The sequence below is a fragment of the Electrophorus electricus genome, chromosome 13 (assembly GCF_041902795.1).
Source record: "Electrophorus electricus isolate QZ-2024a chromosome 13, ASM4190279v1, whole genome shotgun sequence".
NCBI classification, from domain to species: Eukaryota; Metazoa; Chordata; class Actinopteri; order Gymnotiformes; family Gymnotidae; genus Electrophorus; species Electrophorus electricus.
Genome location: NC_137509.1, coordinates 16,481,271 through 16,501,134, shown reverse-complemented (window position 1 = coordinate 16,501,134; position 19,864 = coordinate 16,481,271). Strand labels below are relative to the sequence as shown.

General features: G+C 38.5%; 2 protein-coding genes across 7 annotated transcripts in view; one reads left to right on the top strand and one right to left on the bottom strand.

The window, feature by feature from the left end:
* tyms (thymidylate synthetase) overlaps positions 1-10,769 on the top strand; it is a 21,601-nt gene extending 10,832 nt beyond the window's left edge. The window contains exons 2-7 of the mRNA XM_035519872.2: positions 2,582-2,655; positions 4,788-4,962; positions 5,301-5,402; positions 5,579-5,754; positions 10,254-10,325; positions 10,406-10,769. Coding sequence (XP_035375765.1) covers positions 2,582-2,655; positions 4,788-4,962; positions 5,301-5,402; positions 5,579-5,754; positions 10,254-10,325; positions 10,406-10,543 — 737 coding nt within the window. The 3' untranslated portion in view covers positions 10,544-10,769. The remainder of the gene's footprint in view (positions 1-2,581; positions 2,656-4,787; positions 4,963-5,300; positions 5,403-5,578; positions 5,755-10,253; positions 10,326-10,405) is intronic.
* On the bottom strand, positions 10,757-19,864 carry enosf1 (enolase superfamily member 1). 6 transcript variants are annotated; one of them, XM_081694763.1, is made up of 15 exons: positions 19,713-19,864; positions 19,364-19,466; positions 18,980-19,095; positions 18,808-18,894; positions 18,581-18,607; positions 18,395-18,467; positions 18,236-18,274; positions 17,907-18,019; positions 17,329-17,472; positions 17,096-17,230; positions 16,749-16,790; positions 16,530-16,659; positions 16,277-16,376; positions 15,916-15,997; positions 10,757-11,053 (listed from the first exon to the last, which is right to left on the bottom strand). In XM_081694763.1, exons 1-15 carry the CDS (start codon positions 19,794-19,796, stop codon positions 10,934-10,936), a joined length of 1,395 nt encoding a protein of 464 aa, XP_081550889.1. In that variant the 5' UTR covers positions 19,797-19,864; the 3' UTR covers positions 10,757-10,933. The 6 variants fall into 6 exon arrangements, with proteins under 6 accessions (XP_081550889.1, XP_081550890.1, XP_081550891.1 ...); XM_081694764.1 differs by having other exon boundaries at positions 17,335-17,472; XM_081694765.1 differs by having other exon boundaries at positions 17,350-17,472.

Below are 19,864 nucleotides of genomic sequence, written 5' to 3'. Positions count from 1 at the left end.
CCTGTGAGTATTTGTGCTGTTTTTACAGATGTTTGTCAAAAAAGCAAGCATGGATCAACTACTGGTGATTATGAATAAATTATATTTGTCACAGGACAAGAATGTGCAGGAAGAAAAATAAGGAAGCAAAGGCGAGTCTCCAACTGAAGAATTTAATTAAATTCAGTAATAAATATATTAAACAAGTGTTACAAATAAACAATGTTAATAAAACTAATAAAACTAACATTGAAATAGTCATGGAAATAACGCTACGTATAGGCTAATTGATAATGCAGTCAGCATACCATCATGGTTCATGTTGAAAAACTTGCTATTCTTTGGTTCCAGCTGGGAACGAACTTTAATTATTGTTGGTGGAAATGTGCTGAATGGTTCAAAAGTAGGGGTGCGTGCGTGCGTGCGCACGCACACATATGTGTTAATTGTACTGTTAAAGACATTAGTGGTACCTACATTTATTCCTTATAATTTGTCTGCTCCAAGCTACTGCTAGACACTGTTTAGGTGTGGAGTTGTGATACTTGAAAAAAGAACAGTGCCACAAAAAGAAAAATGGTACAGAAATGCTGGCTAATGGGGTTTTTAATGAATAGAGGGACTTTTAAGGTGGTGGTGCACCGTCATGTGTAAGACGGACTGCACATTCGTGTACTGAAAGAGTATACTGCTATTTTGGATGCAGCCTCTCCCTCTCACAGCGGCTTGGAAAGTGACACATGATCAGAGTGTCACACGTAAGTGCTTGTGAGAGGTTGTTCAAACAGGGCGGCTTTCTGTGTTTGGCACTACACAGCTTTTTAAACTGCAGTGATGGTATTTTGAAGTATCCACAATAATCTTACCATACAGCTTTAATATCGTGATCTACCATATTACTGTATATTGACACATGCCTAATATAGTCTAAGTTAGTAGAGGAAAAGATGCAAAAATATTTAAAGTTTTGTGGGCTTTGCAGTGTTTTCTGCACTTTAGAGTTTCAAAATACATTAGATAATTAGACAATTTAGATATATACTGAAAAAGAGTTTGGTTTTACAGTTTTGGTGGTATGGATATAGTATTTTGCTATAAATAAGAGAAGATTGATTATAAGCAGTTTTTCCTGGTCATTGGATGTTATTCCAGAAATTGCTCGATATGTTATTCCAAAAATGCTCGATATGCATTTTAAAATGAATTTTGGATTTTAAAAAAATCTGTGCATCCATTTTAATCCATCCCTGTCAAATTATAGGGTCAATGCCAGTGTTTTTTTTTTTTTTAAAGTATTAAAATATTTTATTTGAAAATTTAAACTTGGTTATCCTATATTTTGTTTACTTGCTAGGTAAAGGTGCCTTAGAATGGAAACTGTATTTACCTTGGCATAGTAGAGCAAGTAGTTAGCTAGTATAGTTAATGTTAGCTATTAGCAAGCCCCAAGTGACTAGCTAGCTTGCTAACTAAATAGTACGATGACCTCGCTTATTTACATGGAGGTTCATTTTGTTTTCCTGCCTGTGTTCCATTAGCTTCTCCATCACTGAAGTGGAATTGTCATTTGACAAGATATCTTGTCAATCTGTTACAGTTTTGTTTGAGAACTGAATTATCTTCAGATACAGGTTCAAACATACAGTGATTCACATCTCTGTTATCGATTTAATTTTGACCTATTGGCTGTGAGAGCCCTCAAGGTGCTTCATCATAAACCAGCCAATCAGAGCTCATTAATTATTCACAAGCTCACAAAAAAAGCTTCATTTTGTGGCTAAACCATAGTTGTAAATGGGAGTGCATAACTGCATTTGGAATTTTTCGCCTGACCAAAATCACATACCTTCTATGTAGCCATCAAAGAACAAGTTTAATGTTTAATGTCAAACTATTCTGCATGCTTCCCAGTTTAGTTTATGAAGCTCAGTCACACTTTTATTTTCAGTTGTATGATGCAGGAAATGCATTATTCATGCCCACATGTGGCCATCTGAAGAGGAGGTATGCGTTCACATCTGTCTTTGCTCCATACCAGCATAAATGCACCATTAATGGCTTTGCCGCTTATCGGATACGTATCAGATTCACTCCCAAATGTGCAAGTGAAACTGAAAATCGAGAATTGAAAATGACAGATTCATTGTGGCTTTTGCTGTTCACACTGCTGTCAAAATGAAAACGCCATCAAATCTTGTTGGAAAAAATGAATAATGCCAAAAGTCATTCCTGGACGTAATGCATGTCGTTGAGCATTAAATTATATATTTCCAAAGATTATATGACTATATCTAGTATTCTATCATCAGTTAAATGCGTTTTCAGTGTTGGCGGCACACACATTGCTTACATACATTTGATGCAGGAGTGCAGGTTTGAGCTAGTGTTTAAGAACTACATGTCTTTTTCAGAAATAGTGAGAAAATTCTAATGTATTTGTAAAGAAAGTGTTCCTGTATATTTGAGTGCTGTATCATGAGTAAACATGGGGTTCTAATGGTTATAAAACCAGCTCATGGGTGGGCTGTGGACAATTTCATCTTCATGTAGCTCTTTTTAATGTGTTGGTTCTAACACAATTATTTTTTGTAACCTTTTTCAGATCAGTTTCCTTTGCTAACAACGAAGAGGGTTTTCTGGAAAGGTATTTTGGAGGAGCTGCTGTGGTTCATAAAGGTAAGTAGCTAGCCAGCTAGTTAATTATGGTTACCCAACAAATATTTTTTATAAGCCTATTTGTAACACTTATGTTCCATTTAAATTAATTTAAATGTTATTTTAATGTGTAAATAAGTCAAATTTATCATCGTATAGTATTGTGAACAGTGGCACATTGAACAACAGTGCTCACAGAAATAAATGAGAAGAAACCCCAATGAGATGCTGAAGTCTGTGACAAGGGAGGCAAGGCAGGATGCAGAGACCAACCATGTTGCACACGTACACAGACATTTAGCACATGTAACAAAGTGAGCACCATGAAGCACACAGCTTATGTGGGGTCAAACACCAACAGGACTTTATATACATACACGGCAACAATGTAAAACTATGAACAGGTGTGATACATGGGAAGGGCATGGCCATGCATACGAACACACACTCACACAGACAGGGAGGCGTCTGTGAGGAGGGGGCTATGCCGTGGCAGAAACATTATTCATATTTAATACCTCAAATCTGCCTGGCAAAATGGTACCATGAGCAATAGATCCTAGACAAAAACAAGAAATAAAATTGCAGAGGGATTTTGAAAGTCGGACTGGATAAATGGCAAATCACCATGAGAGAACAAGTCTTAAGTAAAACTTAGTTTTAGTCCAATAATGATACAGTAACTTAGAACTACATGGCAATCTAGAATTTTGAGAAATAGTGCACAGAATTGAATGGGTATCCTCCTGAAAAGGAAACTTGGTTTTAGTCTTAAAATTAAACATATCTGTTTTAATTAGTCTTAAAAACTTTTCTTCTTTTTTCAAAATTATTCCATGGCCCAGCGATGCACAACTGAGTGTTTCCATACTGTTCCTCCGAAAGAAAGAAATGGACTGAATGGTCTGTCTATGCAAACTCAGATCTTTCACACTTTATAATAAAGACATTAATGGCTGACAAGACACAAAAATGCAAGTATATTGGTGGGTAGTTTTGAGGTATTAAATCATGTTGGCCAGATTTTAAAATAAGATTTCCATACAGGGGAATGCTTTTTATCTTGTGGATTTGCCTCCCCTAATATGATTAGTGCTTTTTCACTCCTCTTTGGAATTTGTGCATCTTGTTTGTTTAATTATTTTACCTGTGTGCTGAATGTGCACTACTGCCAATGTGCCAGTGTCATATAGTGCTACGTTTTAATAATTAGCACATGGATCAGAACACCTTTTTATTTTAATTACTAATTTTGTCAAAAAAAAATCCATGTAATAATATAATCAATAAATATATATGATCATTAGTTTAGTTTGTACAAGTAGGATTTTTTTTTATCAGCTCACAGTAATTGCACCTTCTAGAGGTGAAAGATCATACCTGCAGCATTATTTAAAATAGAATAGGAATTTTGAATAAGAAACAAATTTTAGCCCCATACTCCAACAAGTAGTAGCTCTGGATGCTGCTATGCCCTCTGAATCATGCACACATTTTACAAACTTTGGAATGAGTCTTTGAACAACAGCGGTGGGGAACCTTATCTGGGAAGGGCTGCAAGCATTTGTTCCAATCTGATTCCCTTTATTTTAATTCTTGGTGTGTCTTCAGTCAATTGATCAGTTGTACTGGGTGTGCTTTTTTTTGTGCCCAAATGGATATTTAGATTTATATTCATTTTAACCACAACTAATAATAAATATTTATTTAAGATGTACAAAAAAAAAACCTTCCATTGTTGGAAATGCAGTGGATTCAGACTATAGTAGTCATTACTTAGAATTAGAGGTTAACCTATAATTAAGTTGCATGCTTCTGCAACATGCATGAGCAACAATGAAAACATTGACGTAATTAGTGGCATGTAGTATGTCTCAAGTGAGACTAGTCCAGGAGGATGGGACACAGACTGGATTACAGTGATATTTATAAATCCTAACCATCAATAAATAGCAGCAATGTACCAGCTGTTGGAGTGGGAGCAGGCCTAAATTTTATTTAGTGTACATGGCTGGAATGGTGTTTTTCTGACAAGCATATATATTTTAGCGTTGAATGCGCAATCAGTATTGTACCAGTCCCTGCAGTGTAGCTATTGAATTGTTGATAAAATCTGGGTGACTGCCCTCTGACACTGGTGATATTACTTACAGGGTTCAACAAATGCCAAAGAGCTTTCGAAAAAAGGTGTGAAGATTTGGGATGCGAATGGCTCACGAGATTTCCTTGACAAGAATGGGTTCACAGAGCGTGAGGAGGGAGACTTGGGCCCAGTGTATGGTTTCCAGTGGAGACACTTTGGTGCTGAGTACAGTGACATGCATGCTGGTAAGCGTGATCTATGTAGAAACCCTCTGTTGAACACTACAAAAAAACCTAGAGTTCATCAATTGGGAATAAACAATTTAAGTCCAGGCTCTGCATGTGACCCTGCACAGCATACCGTGTTCTTAAATGTCCATGGGAATTCATTATTTATAAAATCTACAAATTGTGCAGCCCAGACACCATGCCTGGTGTAAAGAAATTACATGCACATTCACTGTTTGAACTCTTGCCTTTTAGCACAGCTTCTTCCAACAAGAGGCAATATTGCACAACACTGCCATCACTTCTTGAACATGTCTGCATGTTTGTTAGTTGTGATTGACCCATCTCATTGACAGATTATACTGGGCAGGGCGTTGACCAATTGCAGAAGGTCATTGACACCATCAAGACAAATCCAGAGGACAGGAGGATCATTATGTGTGCTTGGAATCCTAAAGGTACTGGGGAAAACATGCGCAATGCACACAAACTCAATACAATACATGAATTCTACACATGGTGAGTGTAACAACTGACAGACAATCCTGTCTTCATCTATGCAAGCAGTCTACTTTCCCCATGGTGTGATCAGGGCAGAGGGTATTTGAAAATGAACTTTCTTCCTTCTTTTCAGATTTGCCCCTGATGGCCCTGCCCCCTTGCCATGCTTTGTGTCAGTTCTACATCTCAGAGGGCGAGTTGTCATGCCAGTTATACCAGCGTTCAGGAGACATTGGTCTGGGTGTGCCATTCAACATTGCTAGCTACGCCTTGCTGACGTACATGATTGCCCACGTCACAGGGCTCAAGGTAAAATGCACATGAGCCTCAGAATATATCTGTATATATAATGGCCCCTTTTGACTGCCATTTTTGTATTCTTTTCTCATATTTTGGCATAATTCAATATCTATTTTTGACATCCTGTTTTTATTATATACATTTGTACTTTTATGATCCATCTCCCTAAAGTAGTTTGCAGTTATTAAACATACTTTTTTGGAACCAGTCACAATATACATTAACCCTGATATTACAAGGAACTCTAACCACCTCCCACTTTTAGCAATTAACATAATATTTTGGCAAAACTTCTAATGAATCCTGTATTTATAATGCATTATATGGCATATATAATGCTTTATAATGCCTGTCATAAGCCTGTATAATTACTCATTATTTATAGCTATGTGTTCAATGCCTTATGTAGCAAGAGTATATGACTTTATAAAAACTGGAGGTTTTATGAAGAAGTATAACAATTGTACATAAGAGCACTAGACATAGTATTATTGTAATGCACTATAACAGTTTCTGATCAATTTTATGTATCACAAGTTATACTGCATTATAACACGCACGCGTATATCACTGAAGATGATTCCAGGTGAGTGACTGCAGTGTCATCTAGTGAAGATGTAGAGAAAGCCAAAATTGTAGTAAACACAAGGTTTCCACAGAAACAGGGAGTGCATCTCATTTGCTTGCTCAGCTGATGAAGGACGTCTGTCTGAGACAAGTTGTATCAAGAGTATCAAGTTGTTTCTGTTCTTAAAATTTGAGAGACAGCAATTCATAAGAACAACATTAAGCAGCAGACACTGGGGCAACAAAGCTACTTCCCAACTTCGTCAAAAATGACTCTCCACTGACCATGATGACCATCAACTAAATGGAATGTCACTCAGAATGTCACTTTCGCCACAAGATGAAATCATGTGACCTACAAAAGAATGACTAACAGCAGCTGGGCTGAAGTGCATGGTGAGGATGGCTCAAACCAGGCTCCTAGGGGCAGGGCTGAAGTTCTGCAAGGCTAGAAAAAAGCCCTTCATCAATGAGAAGCAAAGAAGAACCTGGCTGAGGTTTGGGACATAAGGATTGGACCGTACAGAACTGGAGTAATCATCTTCTGTACAGCTTGAGTCCAGTTTTAACTTGATGCATGGTCGTGACACGTGCATCAGCTTCAATGTTTTGCAAAGTTTTTATTAATATCTTTCCAGTAAGAGTGTTGAAATATATTTCAAACATTTCCTGAATCTGTAGAATATGCCCCATCAATTTTGTCAATAGTAGGCCTATGAGAGGTTAGAATATAGGTTAAGATAAGATGAACGTTATTTGCCTTAGACTGTGTGATTCGTATGTTTGTGTGTCACTCGGGTCTGATCCATCTAATCATTGTGATTTGATGAATTTGTGAGCCAATCTGTATGAAACTAACCAATAAACAATCATAAGATCATTAAGGATTTACCCTTTATGTCAGAAACATTTCTTTCCTTGTTCAATTGAAATCTAGCTAACTAGGTAAAATGTGCAAAACGTTTACAGCTGCTGAAAGTAGTGACTAAGATAACGGCTTTAGAGCCTGAGAGGTTTGATTCCTTTGATGAAGAAGATTCCGAAAATAAAAGATCGATGGCTAAATGAATGTTATTTTACAATATCACTATAATGGTGGACTTGGATAGAAACAGTCACATTTATCATTTATGTCTGCTACTAGCTAGCTAGGAAGCTAATTGCTGCTTCTTTACAAATTCATGAAATTGACTTCCAATTCAATAGTCATGAATTTTGTCAAAATTGACCACCCAGTAGTAAAAATTTACTCTGTTAAAGTTCGTCACAGCACAGCCTCTTTCTCCTAGGCTCCTCCCTGTGTCCGTGTTCCTGTGCGTGCGTCCATGTGTCTGTCTGTCTAGTGCCATGCCCCTACCATGTTCATTAGACCTGTCTATAGTTATGTTCCTTATTAGCACACACATTTAAACCATTTTTTTTGTTGTTGTTTGTTGTCGGTGTTTGAGCCGACGTTCTACAGGCTTAGTTGTGTAAAACTCTTCTTACTGTGGTTTGCTAGTTGTTGTACGGTAGTCTGTCAGTGTAGTGTTGTTTGCCATGTTTTCAGTTAGTCATAGTGTCAATAAATGTCTGTCATGTGAACCACGGCTTGCCTCTGCATCCTGCCTCGCTTCCCATTGGAGTTTATCTGTGAAAGCATGCTCGTATAGTATAGATGAATGGATATGTTTTGAATACTGAATGAACACTGTTCTGTGCAGCTTAGACATTTCTGCTTTTTTGCCATTTTTCGGTTAGTTTGCTCATTTTTCACTTGCACACATGAAGCTTAAAAGTCATTGTTCAGTCACATTTTATTTAAGTTCCTCTAACACTCGGTGAGTGTCATGTTTGCCCCTCCCTGGCATCATGGTTCCCATGGCAATGCCTCTGTGTTTCTTCCTGGTTTCCTGCTTTTTCTAATTGGATTTTCACTTGTTCTTTTTGATTACCCTCTTTGCCTGTTCCCTGTCTGTTTGGTTGCTTTGTGGACTGCTTTTTTGGAATTACGACCTTGGCTTATACTTTGGATTACTTCTGTCGAATTCCAGTGTTCTCTAATAAAGCAGCATTTGCCTTACTCTGAGCGCCTCTGTCTCTGCTTTACAGTGAGAGCCGGACCACACTTTTTACAGTAAACAATTGTACAAAATGTAATTTTAGATATTTATAACACATTTCTATATTGCTTGCTATATTTCACTGCTTTTGTGAATGAAGCACAAGTTGGTTAACAAGAGTAAACGTGTTTTCACATGAAATGATACATTTTCTAAAATTTCACCTCATATTTTTATCTTTATGGACATATTAATAGTTATATTTTCCTGTTTGTCTATTAAAGTAAATTTAAGAAAATAGGCAAAAATAGAGAAAGCCCTGAGACTTCAGTGGGTTAAGCCCAACTCCTATTCGACTAATGGTTAGATGAAGACCTAGAGAGCCACAGTGTTTTACACTGTGTTTGGTGGAGCAATGGTAATGTTCTGAGGTGCTTCAACAAGGCTGGTATTGTGCAGATTTGTCTTTTGTGAAGGAGACACGAGTCAAGCCATCGAGTCAAGATTAATAATCCTGGAAGAAAAATTGCTTACTTTTGATCTAACAACGTCCCATACTTTGAGGATTATTTTTCCAGCAGGAGCATGCCACACAGCTAGGTCTATCACAGTGTGGCTGGATATTGCCTAATTCAACAAGGTCCCTGGCAGATGCTGGGGGAACCAGGGCAATCTGATGAAAACTGGGCTACTGGAAGAAATACAAGACACTCATGGATGAATGCAGAATAGAGGACTGTTGGAATGCTACTACACAAGAAACCCCAGTGTGAGAGGTTATACTCAGAGGATGTGGGAACTACAGATGCTTTAAAACCCAACATCAGCAAGTGGCAACTGCTGTCACAACTAGACATTGATGAGGTACAACACACATGGATGAGGTACAACACACATGCTACAGCAAGGGGGAGCCAGGACAAAAATTGCTTGGTTTGGAGACGAGCAGGAAAATCAAATGAACTCCCATGTAAATAAGATAGGTCATCATACTATTTAGTTGGTGATGCTGGTTACTTGGAGCTTGCTAGTAGCCAATGTTACCTACACTAGCTACATGCTTTCGATCTCAGCAACAAAAGGTTGGTAGCTCACTATGAAAGATTCAATTTAAGATGATCTGGTTTCACCTGACAAGTGAATAAAATCACACAACGTGGCTACTTACAGGTTGGGGTTGTGAGACCAAGTGGGAACTGCCCCTCTCAGGTGTCAAACACTGAGCGAAGCCTGCTCAACATTGTCCAAGGTTTGAGACACTGTCCGGAGTCAAATGGGCAGCGCAAACCAATAACTGAACTAAAGTTGTCCAGGATCCTGTTAGAAATGAACTAGGCTCACTGACACTTTGGTTCCTTGGGAAGGGTATGAAAAGTGCTGATACCTCCTTCACAGCCTGTACTTGGTCTGCCATTTATGTTGTTGCTTTGTTGTCGTTGCTTTGTCACAATAACGGGAGAACTACTGAGGTTTTGGCTGAGCCATTCCATGTTTACATTGCCTGTGCCAGAATGTGGGCTGTTGTATGTAAAATTTGTATTGAAGGGGGAGACAACAGTGTTTGAGGTTCATGTAAATCTCATGTACTGAACTCTCCTTATTCAACTATGCCAAGGTAAATACAGTATCCCATTCTCTGGCACCTTTATGGTACACTCAATGTATTGGAAACACAGCACCTTATCTTACCTTAGTTAATATTATAGAGGTTTCAGGAATATCAGCTTTGACATTACTCGCACTTTAAGAATTCCATGTGCAGTTTTTTGTTTCTCATTACAAGACAAGCTAAAATGGCGGCACGTTCCATCACACAATCATGAGTACCGTTTTAACCCTGCTGCCTGGGTGTGGCCTACATTTGTTCATGACTTCTTTTTTTTCTCTCATTCTCTGCAGCCTGGTGATTTTGTCCATACTCTTGGTGATGCCCACATCTACCTCAATCACATTGAGCCTCTAAAGGAACAGGTGTGTTTTTTTTCTATTGAGGAAATGGGCTGTGGGTATGTAGGTGTGTATCTGTTAATTTACATTCTTGTTTGTCATAGCTTCAGAGAGAGCCTCGCCCTTTCCCGAAACTGAAGATATGTGGCACTGTGGATCGTATCGATGATTTCAAAGCTGAGCATTTTGAGATATGTGACTATAATCCTTACCCCACAATCAAGATGCAAATGGCTGTTTAAACAACACTGCCGCGTGGTTTCAGTGGATAAAGTAACAGGCTTCTGATATTTAAATATTCTATAATTCTCAATTTTACTGCAGCTTTAGAAAAATACCTGAGGTTAAAATATTTTTCAATCAGAAGTCAGGTGGAATATTGTCAATATTATAATCTATTGTTGTGTGAAATGTATTTTGTGTAAAATAGGAAGAAATAAAAATCATACCAACTTGGAAAAACCTGAACGTTCCTTGATTTCATTTATTATAGACTCTTTCAAATGGTTTTGAAATAAAGCAAGAGTCTTAAAGACTATTACAACTTCACTGTAATCTGATTTATATATTAAAGAGGGAAAGAAAGAAAACTTCACTGTTCGACGAAATGTCTGGTTAAGCAACAGTTACTCTTACTCTGAGAAGTTGTCTTGAGACCCTTTCTGCTTCAGAATGGATCTCCAAACATCTCCATGAGGAAACCCATACTTCTGAACAGACTCATCCAGCATCTCGCAGGAGAATCCAGGATCCTGAAGGGAGGCATAACACAGCCAGACATGTGCTGCTTATTGTAAGACCTGAATACACAAAGGCAGTTTCATGAGCTTTTTTTATTGACTTACATTTGTGTTCAAAATTATAGCAGTGTGTTTTTAAAATGTTAGTAAAGCTCAAAATTCTTATAGTAGCTTTTATTTTCATACACACAAATGCATTAACACCACTGCACATTCTACTCCAAATCAAAACATGAATTAAAATTAATCAAATGTATTACTTTACAGAAAGTGAAGAAAAGAGAATATTGGCATGTTAAAAAAATACCAGTGTCTGCATTTTTCTTTACAAACTCAAACATTTACTGTATAAACTGAAAAATGCTTGAATATTTAGCTTTTCTATGAATCACTAATATTTTGTATGAATCACTAAAGTAATATTTCTACCATAAACTGTTTGATTTTGGAATATTATTTTGACCACAACTGTATCATGCCTGAAAGACTTATTCAAGGATTGAATTAAACTGCAGTTTCTAACCACAAGACTTGTTTGTCTCAACCCAGTAATAATACTGTTGTGTAAACAGAGATGAACTTCTGTCCCCCCATACCTACGTTACGTAGTTACGTAGCATCGTTCCCTCCAAATCCAAATACTATCTTTACCCCATCCCCCTGTGGCCTAACAGTATCAAAATGTTATTTCCCATTGCATAAACAATTTACATAATTAACTTGTTTTTGTAACCATTAGAACTATAATAGTATGCTTACTCAAGCGACATAGTAGGATACAAATATAATACATTAGTGCAAAAAAAATAAATATGTCATTATACTTTATTTCTAAATTCAGTGGCAGTTCTTAGCAAGGAGGGCCGTTGCCTCTAATTACAAGCTTTGCCTCTCCGTTTCGAACCCTCAAATGAGTGAGCCCACTCTGAAGTATAGTCAGAGATAGGTAAAGCAGCCAAAAACTACTCAAGTAAAAGTACTGTTACTTTAAATTCTACTTGAGTAATTATTATTTTAAAGTAGCCATTTAAATTATTAAGTAAAAAAGTATCTTTAAAAATACTACTCAAGTAGTTCATTGGAACTAATTTAATAACACAAGGCAACAGTGTGTGTGTGTGTGTGTGTGTATCCCACAAACAAATATGAGGTCCTCATAGTTCTTTTTATACTGAATTAAAATTTAAAGCTATTTCTCAGGAATGGTTTTTAAGTGAATTTTACATGATATATATGTTATTACACTTAAAATATATACAATCCCTCTTAACATCCCTCTTTAGTGTCCAGTAATAATTTGCCAACCTAAAGGACCTCCACTTTCTTTTTTACCTCCTCGCTTCCATGGTTTCCCTGTCTTGTGTATTTTAGTTCCATTCCATAGTTTCGTTTTCTCCACCCCTTCTTTGGTTTTCCACACCTGCTCCTCATTTCTAGTCTTAAGTTCATGTATTTAAACCCTGATTAGTCTGATTCCTTGTGTTCTGGCTGGTCATTGAATGTCTTAATGAATGTAGGAATGTATGTATGCAAGCAGAGCAGATTTTTGTGAACCAAAGCCCGTGTGTTAAGTCCAGCCTTTGTATGTAATACTCTAGTCCTTGGTTGTTATTCCTAGTTGTTCGTGTATGCTAGCCTCTGTTATAGCCTGCTTCCCCTGTTTGTCTTCGTGTGTTTTTGTTTGTTTATCATGTATCCTCATACTCTCCACATTGGCTCAATGACCCTGGACCATTATAAGAACTCTGAATCTGGATTTGCCCCCTAATAAATCTCGCTCTTCTCTGCTCGTGTCCGCCTCCTTACCGCTCACCGTTACAGCAACCGATTAGTCAGACCAGCTGGCTAACTAGATATCTGGCATAACTGGCCGAACCACTGGTATGTTATTAGATTAAAACAGTTGTCTGGAATTTCTGGGACAGCACTAAAGTATTTTTCTTCTTAATTATCAAATAAGTCATTTGTAGTGTCTGTGATAGGATATGAAGCTGTATAGCACCTTTCTCAGTATCTAAAGACACTTTGCACAATCAACACACTGCACAACGCTTTTACATCCTGTCAACACTCCAGTGAGAAGCAGTAGCAAATTACAACATATTCTCAACCAGGAACCACCAATCCCCTGGGAGACTACATCCAGGAAGAGGAGAGGATAACAAAACAACATGCATCACTGGGCATGCATGCATACAGTTATTCACACATACCAGGACACTTTTTTTTTCCATAACCTCCATGTTTTTGGACTGTTGGAGAAAATCAGAGACCCCAGAGGAATCTCACACAGAAATAGGGAGATCATGGAAGCTTCACCCAGACAGGGACACAAACCTGAGACCTTAACACTGAGAGGCAACTATGCTAACCACCAAGCCACCGCAAATGTCAACAACTTCTTATCTTTTGGTTATGTACCAACTGCATTCAAAACTGCCAGGGTGGTAACAATCCTCAAGAAGGCCACACTTGACAGCTCCAATATTACCAATTACAGACTGGTCTCACTTCTCTCTTTCCCCTCAAAAGCCCTTGAATGAGCAGTTTACAATCGTCTCTGTTCCTCACCCAGAACCAGCTGCATGATCCCAATCAGTCTGGCTACAAACCGGCACATTCTACAGAAACAGCCCTCATATCAGTGATGGAGAAACTTCATGCTGCTAAAGCTGCCAAACTGTCATCTGTTTTGACTCTTCTAGACCTTTTGGCAGCCTTTGACACAGTAAACCACAACATTCTTCTCTCTGTTCTCTCCAGGCTTGGTGTAACTGACTCTGCATGGACATGGTTTCAGTCCTATCAGGTGACATGGAGAGGATCCACATCCAAACCATGTAGATTCTCCATCGGTGTTCCAGTATTAGGCCCTCTTCTCTTCTCTTCTCTTCGTATGCTCATTCTTTAGGTGATGTAATATCTTATCTTGCTTTCTCCTATCACTGCTATGCTGATGACATTCAATTATTTCTTTCTTTTCCATCCCTCTGACATGCAGGTCTCCAGACATATCTCAGCATGCTAGACTGACACTGCATCATGGATAACAGCCCACCACTTGAAGCCTAACCCCAGTAAAAGCCTAACCCGAGCTTCTGTACATCCCAGGTACTTGCAACCTTTACCATGACCTCTCAGTGTCCTTTGAGAACTCCCTTGTATCACCATCCGAAGCTGCCCGTAACCTGGGCATAACTTTGGACAACCAGTTTTCGTTCACAACTCATGTTTCAAATCTAATCCGGTCTTGCAAATGTCTCCTTACATATAAAGAATTTGGCCCTTTCTCTCGCAGGAAGCTCCCCACGTGCTTGTGCAGTCTCTTGTGATATCAAAGATAGACTACTGCAGCTTGGTACTTGCTGGTCTTCCTCTAAGTGCCATCAGATCTCTACAACTTGTCCAGAATGCAGCAGTACGATCAGTCTTCAATCTTCCAAAGTTCACAAGTTGCTCCGCTGCTGCGCTCCCTTCATTGGCTTCCAGTAGCTGCACGCATCAGATTTAAGATATCCCCTAAGAACTTGAATTCTGAGGCTCACACACTACTCACTGAACTGCAATCTTCATTCCTCACTCATTGAACTCTTTACACAACGCCACATTCGTAGCTGCTACCAATCACTGTTTTACAATAATACATTGCAGTATTAAACTTTACAACTGCTGTTCCTTGCCTCTTTGCATAATATGCTCTAACAACTGTAACTATTTAACTCTGTTTAGGTGCCTTAATGTTTAACTTTATTTATAGTTTGTTGTATATATAGTTTGTGGTTTAGTTTCCTAGACTTTCTTACTAGAAAGGTATGGAAGATATGCAAAGGAAGAATTTAAATGTGCAGTGTAACTGTTTAAACAGTGCATATGACAAACTCCTGAAATAAAAATGAAATAATAGAATACAACGCTACATTTCCATAGTCAACCTAACCTATGATTAACATATAATGCTCAATTCTGGACAATATGTTCACCCACTGCGATCAATACAAATTCCAGACTGCTTTTGGCATTATGCATTTTTTCCAAAATGTAATCTGTCACTTTTATTATGAATAAGTGACACAATGTGCGTCTTGGTGTTTGCTTTCTGTGTAGTACTAGATGAGGCAAGATTTGCTTGCAAATGAACACGTTTAAAAAAACCGCCTCAGTCATTCACAGCTGTCTTTAAGCACTTAAGTTCATGAATCCAGAGCATTGACAGCCAACAGAACAGTTGCACCTGGTGGTTGGCAGAAATAAAAGCAGCCATCAATTCTAAACTATGTAGCCCTGCAAACTATACAACTATACACTGATTTCATATTCCATAAAAAGATATAAAGATGACCATAATGCTTAGTCATTAAAGTGCTGCAATAAATGTATTTTTTTATAACTTCCCCTTTTAATGTAATAATGCAGTACAATAAACAATTGTGGCAATTGACCCTGGATCTAGGACCAATGGGAAAGTGACTCCCAGAATGCTGTGCACCTCACTGTGGACATTATGTAGTGAATTTTTTTAATGTGGTTGTTAAAATGGTTGATTTGTATGTATATTTTGGTTTAGTTTAACTGTGGTAAGAAATATCCACCACTCAACTAATATCTGGTCTGCAGTGTTTTTGAAAATGACCTATGATGAACACGGTATAAGGTTGCTGATAACATTGTGCAGTTGTGCATGGTCACAAGGGGGCGAGAACATCTGGAGACCTAAAGTGGCCAGTAAATGTAGTTGCAAGACTTTTTCTTACAAAATAACTGGCAGCTGTTGCAAATGCTCCTTTTAAAACATGTCACAAGACTCCATTAACAGATGGCTTGTTGCAGGCCTTTAACTGATGTCTAACCCCATGTATATTGTTCTGAAGACTTACCGTAGGAGGCATGTAATGGGCATTCTTGATTACTGTGGGGCTTCTGAAGTGCTCATGTAGGTGGTCCACATATTCGCACATCCTAGCACACAGAACATTACTTGCATTAGAAATTAAATGTAATACACTTAATTTCCTACCTACAACGTACAAGACGATACCCAATTAAAACCACATTCAAGAATTACTAAAGTAGTACTGTAACTACAGATCTAGATATAAAGACAATAAGGCATGGCACAGTAAAAATGTTACACTTCGAGGACTAAGAGGGGCAATATTTTAACATATTACTCATAGAAAGCACTGTTATCTTAAAAGGCTCATCAGGAAAGCAAAAACAAATGGCCTATATCCTGACCTGTTGTTCAGGCTGGCAGACAATGAGATGTAGTCAAACAGAATGAGGTGCTGAACAAGCTCACAAAGTCCTACACCACCAGCATGAGGACACACCGGAACTGCAGACCCATACAAATGTGCAAACATACACATACAGTCTCTTAGCAACCAAAACCCAACTAAGTCATGTTCCCAGTAAGAATATGTAGTTAGCCATAGTTTACTACAAACTTCAAAGCGCACACACACACACACACAAACACAGATCTCACCCTTGAACTTGGCAGCCATTAGCAAAATGGCAAGGTTCTCATTGACACTGCCCACACGACAGCTGTCGATCTGAACAAACTGTAGAGCTGAGGCCTGCAGAAACTGCTTAAACATCACCCTGTTATGGCACTGACACACACACACACACACATATACTGTCAGTCACCCTCACTGAACTTCATATTTCAGAATACAAGGGTTAAAGCATACAGGCTCACCTGTTCTCCTGTGGCAACTCCAATACCCAGAGGCACAAGAGCCTGAAAGAAAGATAAAGACTGTCCACATCATTTATGGCATTTGGCAGACACTTATCCAGAGTGACTTATAAAAGTTCTGTCATTTACTCATAGAATGTGTCCTAGCCAGTACAGTAGGTTAGAGTTCAATATACCATTGAACTAGAATGCTGTTCAAATATAGGTGATGCCTAGAAGTGTCTCTTAGACAATAAGTGCAATAACAAACAATACTCGACAAAATGTAACAGAGTACTTAGAACAACAGAAGCTATAACTGCAACCCTATGGGCAAAACCCATAATGCTGACACACTCCCTGATTACCTTTGAGATAGCAGCATGTCCAAGAATGTCATCGGGAGAAGTGGGCTCCTCGATCCATAGCGGGCGGAACTCTGCCAGTGTGGTTATCCAGGAAACTGCCTCACCAACATTCCAGCGCTGGTTGGCGTCAATCATCTAAGAGTAGTGATGTCAAAGGTCATTAAATTATTTCATCTCAATCACAGAAATTGCTGCAATGAAAGGAACCAAAGTTTGGTCCAGTGTGTAAGTACCAGTACCACCAATATAAGTACCAGCGTGTTCTCTGGGCCAATCATCTTCCGGATGAGGCTGCATCTGCGAATGTCATCCTGTAAATCTGCTCCTACCTTCACTTTAAACCTGGTCCATCCTTCGGCCAGTGCAGCAGAGCACAGCTACACATACACAACACATGGTTATGTATAGTATGGAAAAGAGGTACCAAGGAAAGTGGAGCCCCTCTTTTTGAAAACTACTGCAGGGCACTAAAGAAGGGTGCTCCTGAGGCCAAATATAGGCAAAAGCCAAACAACTGTATATTTCAGAATGAGGTTTGTACATATTTTAAGTGTAATGACAGCCTTATTTCTGAAAAATATATACTTATTGCAAAATTGTATTGATCTGTCATTTAAAAACCATTCCAGATACACCTTTTAAAAATATCAAAATACAGCATTAAAAAAGTACTACAAACACTATATATTTTAGCTGATGGGACAATAAATTTTGTTGCCCGGTGTAATCAATCTGCCTTATCATAATAGACTCACATTTTTTAATCTGCTTCATTCTTCATTAGGCAGTGGGCAAAAAAACAAACCCCTACCTGTGAGAGCTGTTCATCTGAATATCCAAGCCAGGCACAAGATGTGGTGTAGGCTGGATAGCCTTCCTTTAGCATCTGCTCCTCTACAAGGATTAGGTAAACATCCTCTTTCTCTGGACAATTTATTATACTTTTGAATCTCTCAATACATATATGTACTTTGGTACCACTACAATTACTGTCTAAATATCTGCAGCTCACTTTGAATAATTCTCTTGCATTTCAGTGACATGGTACTGTGATTCCTGCCACAGTATTGATGTGCATGATGACTAGCTTCTATTGGCTATCTGTATATCTACATCTAAATTACAATATCAGCTTCCCACCTCTCTCCTCTTTTCCTGCTTTGGCTTTCTCCAGTATATCTGTTGCCAGAGAGAGAGAGAGAGAGAGAGAGAGACAGACAAAGAGAGATGAAGAGAGTGATAGACACAGAGAGAGCTGATAGAGTTCTGGGTAAACATCATTTAATTGGCACACTTCACCTAATGCTTCCTGCTCAGTGAGAGCATCGGTGATGTATCTGAAATCTATACACCGAATGAGCTTCCTGGGGTCCTGAGGACACAAAAACACATTTGTTCATGACTCTCTATACCAATAAAGCTGCCTACCACACAAGACACAGTGTATTGATGACTCAATTTGGTTACATAGTCAAATGAGCTTACCATGTCAACCAGGAGTTTCCAGAGCGGCTGTAAAAATATTAAAATAAGGTTTACTAACTTATTTTACTATGTTTACTAAGTCTTGCATAACTTTACTAAGGAGGATAACGTCTACATGCAATATTTCTCTATATTTTCGGTACAAAAGGGAAAAAAAATGGACTTTGTTCAGACATGATGCACAGAAGTGACGTAACATTAAGGAGGAAATTTGTTTTGGGTTTCACCTTGCTCTCTGCACGTGCCCACATATCCCAGATAGCATTGAGAATGGCAGCAGTTGCCAGATGGATGACTCCTTTCTCTGGCCCAATCTATAATTCAGTTAACAACATTAAAGTTGAGGAATATTTGGTCTGTCAATGTGTTCACCCATCTGTAGTGTGTTTGGTTACTCACCCATCTCATTTGACCATCACTAGTTAGAAGTCTGTAGAAGGCACTAAAGTCAGTCACAATCTCCTCCAGGGTTTTTCCAATTACTAACGAGGACAAGGCTTCTACAGCACATACAACTACACAGAGAATGAGGCCGGGTGGGGGTTAATTCTAAAATTCCAACACAAAAGGGTGTCAGTTTTAACTTTCTACCTATACAAGTGCTTTGAGATAGCGCGATTAGAAATGCCATATTGTACCGCAAGGTAGCACATTCTTACAACAGCCAACGTATATTAGATGACTGTGCAATACACTACCGGAGTTTACCAGAATGCTTGTACATTTGGTGTCCACTGACAAACGCATATGCGCTTGGTGATTAACATGATTCAAGAAACCTACCGATTTCTGTTCCTCTTCCCACAGTGAAAGTCAGTCCGTAACCTTTTAGATCAGCGTCGGTCTCAACAACCACGTAAGCTACTGAATAGTCTGGATCGCTGTGCTGTGAAACAGTCACATGACAGTGCTCAGCCGTGCACACCATTTCTGTCACTGTAGTTTACTGAATAGCAGTTTAGTAATATGTTATGGGGCTCCATGGACTATCTCCACTGGCAGTAACCAAATATGTATTGCATCTGTATCTAAAATGCCTGTATTTAAACCGAAATTATTTTTGTTTCAGTCACCGACATCTGCAAAAATACAACAGCGTTAAACAAAAACTTATTTGCAGCATTATACCAACCATGGCGTCTGATCCATGTTGTTCTAAGGACGTAGGGAATCTCACGTCGTTCACTACCAATTTTACAATTTTGCTTTTAAACATTTTTTTATTAGTCTATCTGAGGAAGTAATGAGCCTCTGACACACGACTTCACTTCTGTCCCAAGACCA

Excerpts from the sequence above, each read along its gene's own strand:
- enosf1 (XM_081694763.1), bottom strand. The coding sequence starts at position 19,796 with ATGTTTAAAAGCAAAATTGTAAAATTGGTAGTGAACGACGTGAGATTC. Across the intron at positions 18,020-18,235 it reads AGCAGGAAAAGAGGAGAGAG|AGAAAGAGGATGTTTACCTA; the intron begins GTGGGAAGCTGA and ends TAAATTGTCCAG. Across the intron at positions 16,377-16,529 it reads AATGGCTGCCAAGTTCAAGG|TTCCGGTGTGTCCTCATGCT; the intron begins GTGAGATCTGTG and ends ATGGGTCTGCAG.